The following is a 4,403-nucleotide window of genomic DNA, read 5'->3' on the forward strand; positions in this document are numbered from 1 at the left end:
TATATATATATATATATATAGTCTTTGGAAAGACTTTGGAAAGTTTGTTAGTTTTTTAGTCTTTCCGAAAGAATGACCATTGCTCATTGAGCAGTGTTTAACTTCCGGAACGTCACTAATGACACGTATTCAAAATGGCGGCCGAGGCTATGGTAAGTATCAAAATGAACTCTTTCCTCTAGCTATATATTGGCTACTCTCTATTCCTTAAATAAGTAAGACATTGCTGTGCAATTGCGGCAGAGGAAATTAACTGAAGCGATACATGGAATCTTAACGTAAAGATACTATTTACAGGAGTTTATTGTTTGAATGTTTGCAATGTTGCTAACTTAGTTAGCCTGCTAGCTAAAGCTAGCTTGGATGTCACTGAGCTCTGGCTATTGCAGTGATTCTCTTAAATTATGAAATTGTTCGGATACACGTCCAAGAGACCTCGGGCTCGTCAGTTATTGGGCTGTCATCCTTGCAGATATGAGATAAAGCAGAACTTTTCAAGCTAGCTTCAGCACGTACGTCTGGAAGCGTCAGGTAGAGTCTGGTACTGTCGCTGTGGTTATTGTGACTGAAAGGTGTTAGCATGGCAGAAGAGAATGAAATTCAACAAAATACCCACAAAAACCTGGAATAAAACTGTTTGTATTTAACTATTTTGTCATGTTGGCACTATGTAGCTCATACAACATGTTGTGCTGGTTCGTTACCCTCCCTGTCATAATTCACTGTTGTTGACATTTCAGTTAATTAAACTTTGTGACGTTAGGGTCACCTACATAAATTACATCAGCAATAAACCAACATTTATATTCTTGATATTGGCATAGTACAATGCGTGTCGGGATTGTAATGTGTTGCCTTCTTATCCTGTTTGTGTTGAATGATCATGATTACGTTGTAGACTTTTAAGTTTAGGTAACAAATCCTTAATACATCACACTTGTAATTATACAGGTTTTGAATATCAGCAACTTTAAAGGATTCCTTGTTGTGGTATTCTACTTTTTCTACCAATGTTTTTTTTTTCTTATTTGAAAATGTTTATTAGATTTACTTGAAACCAACATTTAGTTCAGCGTATTTTTTTCTTAATTGCATTATGTTGCAGTGTTTTAGATGAGTATCGATAAATAGATTGAGATTAACCCTGATTTTTGTAGTTCAAAAATGTCCCCTTCCATTATCTTTATTTAGAGCTAAATCACAACTAAGTTACGTTTCAAACTCATAGTTAGTCATTTACTCTTCAAGTTTGATTCAAATTCATCCATGAAGAATTTAAATCTGTCCATTCTGGAGCCAGCTGCTCATTCTACGAAAAAAAAAAACTAAAACAATCCATCACCCTTCTATTATTCCCTGTTGTCTTCTTTGTCGTTTTCACCATTCGTAACATCCGGCTGTTGTGCTTGTGCCTCAGATGATGTTAAAAAAGTGTTTCCATTGCAGTTTTGTGAATTGTATCCATTTTGATGCAGCTGTAAAACCACCTCATCCCAGCGCAAAAACTTTTCCAAATTGGCCTGTTTCCATTAAGAAAATGTATTTTCGTAATTTCAATTTGTGCAACTCCATGGTTAGCGGAAATGCAACTAGTGTGTAGTCCATCAACATGTGGAGATGAATGAAAATCACTCCTTATCAGTAAGGTAGTTTTACTGTAAAAGTTGAATCTCTCTGCATCTGCTTTTTTGGCTTTGAAACCGTTTAGTTGGAGAGGAACTTGAAGAGAACATGTTTTTCCTGTTTTGCTTGGTTCTGGATCCCTGAGGTGACATGAGCATCTTTATTCAGTCTGAAGCAGAGGACAGGTCTTTCAGCTTGTTTTCTATTCAGCACCATTTACATTTGTGAAGTTACAAATCTGGCTGCTGTTTTATAGTTGATTCTTACCAGCCACTCAATTGTTTAGTGACTTATTACAAAATATGGCTGTGTTGCCTCATTCAGAAGGCCTTTATTTAAATCTTTATTGAACCGAACAGTCAGTAAATGGGTTGGGAAACATGAGAACCTTAAGCCAATCAGAATTGCCTGGTTTTACCATCTTCCTGTCTTGTTGTTTGTTCTTGTGTGCCGTCATTCTCCTCTTTCTGATGGAAAGAAGCAGCGAGGTTTTACCTCCCAGTCCATACTGTGAAATAAGAGAAGTGCAGCCTGAGCTGAGCGTTTGTTTCATGCCTCCATGCCTGTAAGGAATGGGGTCGGTGTTGGTGGTGGCGTCAATAAACAGTATTTGAATAAACAAATTCTCCAGTTTGTAATTTCCTTTTGTAACTTGATCTTCTTCTCATGGATAATAGACTCCAAAGCTGCTTGCGGTATTTTCATTCTTTCGTAAATTTTACCCTCTGAATTCTTTTCCCTCCATTCGGGGCAACGGCTAATTTTGAGATCGTCCAGTAAACAGCCGTTTCATTTAATGTAAATACATACATAAACGTGTGTGTAACCTTTCAAATGAAATAACCATGTTGTTTAGTCATTGTTCACTTTGTATTAATTAACAGTGACCTGTGAGTGTACGAGTCACCAGAAAAGGCTGAGAAGTGATGCTCACGTCAGCTCAAACTTTAGCTCCTACGCTGTAAAACTCTTCTAAACTATTGTTTCCTATCTCTGCTGCCTTATTTCTTTAAAATTTAAATCAGAGTGAAGTGTGAAAAATTATAGGTCTGCAAGTGAAAGTGTATGCAGCACTCCTTTTCACAGATACAGTCTGTCCAGGGTCTGTTTGGTACCATGCTGAAGAAACGTTCCCTTCATGACCATCATGACTGCTATCTGTGAGCATTATGCAGGGTTTGTTGGGTTGTTGACTGGTTGCTGCTGTATGTTACAGGAGACGTGGTGGGCCTTGCTGCTGCTGGTGGCGCTGCTCCCTGTGGGCCGGTCCTTCTATGTCCCCGGCGTCGCTCCTCAGGACTTCCATGAGGGCGCTCAAGTAGAAATTAAGGTAAAGCTGAAACTCTAGTAAATTATTTGCAATTTTTGTTTGACATTTCACAATGAGGATGTGGTTTGAAGTTGTGTAATGTTCTCCACGTTTTAATCTGATTGGTGAGCTTTTAGAAAGTTACACAATACACTAAAATTGATCTTCTGTCCCTTGTTTTATATTTATTTGTTAAGTCCCCAGTTACCAGTTTGTATGAGCCTTCTGTGTCCCTATTCATTTTTAAGAATTATAATTGGGTGGGGTTTTTTCAATTGGCCCATTTCAAATCAGAAAATATTTAAATATCTTGTAAACCAGAATTGTCAGAAGATATAAGATAACATCTTAGTGCTGAAAACTATCAGAAATTCAGATGAAACAAGCTGCCAGCTATTTAAACTGGCTATTTATTGCTGGGATTTTTCTCCCAATTCATCATAAATGGTTAATAATTAGAGACTTCTGCACTAAAAGCAGCAACTTCCTTTTATAAATTCAGCACTCATGACATCAGTTATATTTATTTAGGATGAAGAGGTGCGTGATGCTTTTCAATGTTTCCTGTTTGCTGTAGACCAGGTTGCTGGTGTGTGTGTGTGTGTGTGCATGTGTGTGCGTGTGTGTGTGTGTGTGTGTGTGTGTGTGTGTGTGTGTGTGTGTGTTTGCATGAGCCAGTGTTGACTGAATGTGATTGTCTTTTCAGGCGGTGAAGCTGACCAGCTCCCGTACACAGCTTCCATATGAATACTATTCCCTGCCTTTCTGTAAGCCTGGCTCCGTCTTATACAAGGCGGAAAACTTGGGTAGGTGGGCTGCAGATTGTGGCATTGATTTTTATAAATTTGCTTGTTTTTCAGTGTCTACTGTGTTCATGTTTAAAAAAAAACACAACTAATGTTCTATGACTTAGATCAGTGTTTCTTTTTTTTGTGCCAGCTCCCCCCTGGCCTTTATCCAGGTCCCTCACCGCCCCCCACCAAAGAATTTGTAGGCTACTTTGCACTGACTGAATATTTTATCATTAATATTACTATCACTATTGTAGATGTCTTGATTTTTATTCTTGTTTCTGTATTTATCATCAAAAATAATTTCCCAGAGAACAAAAAAGTCATGGGAATAGAAATTATTTTCATAGGTGTCAATGAAAAATGCAATAAACATTCAACTTAAAATCGGTAGGCCTAACAGCGATATTCTTATTCTTTGCCATTTTCTAGTTGTAAATATTCCACAAAATAACCAGATAAAAGATGTACAACATGCCAGTTTAAACTTTGAACTATTTGCAAATCGACTGAGCTCTGCAACACTAAAACATGGATAGAACTGTAACTACATTAATCATAACTCTTCTTCTCTTCAGTGTTTGCCAGTTTCTGGTGGTGCAGCTCTGTGCTGCCTTCAGGAGAATGGGACATCAGAGCATCATCCATAAAACTTCACCCACATGGCATTTATTGTTCAA

The 4,403-nt window shown here is 37.7% G+C and overlaps 1 protein-coding gene across 1 annotated transcript in view; it reads left to right on the plus strand.

Annotated features, from left to right (window-relative positions):
• The first annotated feature begins 105 nt into the window (after window positions 1–105).
• LOC103461178 (transmembrane 9 superfamily member 4-like) overlaps window positions 106–4,403 on the plus strand; it is an 8,920-nt gene continuing 4,622 nt past the window's right edge. Inside the window, exons 1-3 of the mRNA XM_008403507.2 lie at window positions 106–152; window positions 2,840–2,953; window positions 3,639–3,738. Coding sequence (XP_008401729.1) covers window positions 135–152; window positions 2,840–2,953; window positions 3,639–3,738 — 232 coding nt within the window. The 5' untranslated portion in view covers window positions 106–134. The remainder of the gene's footprint in view (window positions 153–2,839; window positions 2,954–3,638; window positions 3,739–4,403) is intronic.

This window comes from Poecilia reticulata, unplaced genomic scaffold, assembly GCF_000633615.1.
Source record: "Poecilia reticulata strain Guanapo unplaced genomic scaffold, Guppy_female_1.0+MT scaffold_715, whole genome shotgun sequence".
NCBI classification, from domain to species: Eukaryota; Metazoa; Chordata; class Actinopteri; order Cyprinodontiformes; family Poeciliidae; genus Poecilia; species Poecilia reticulata.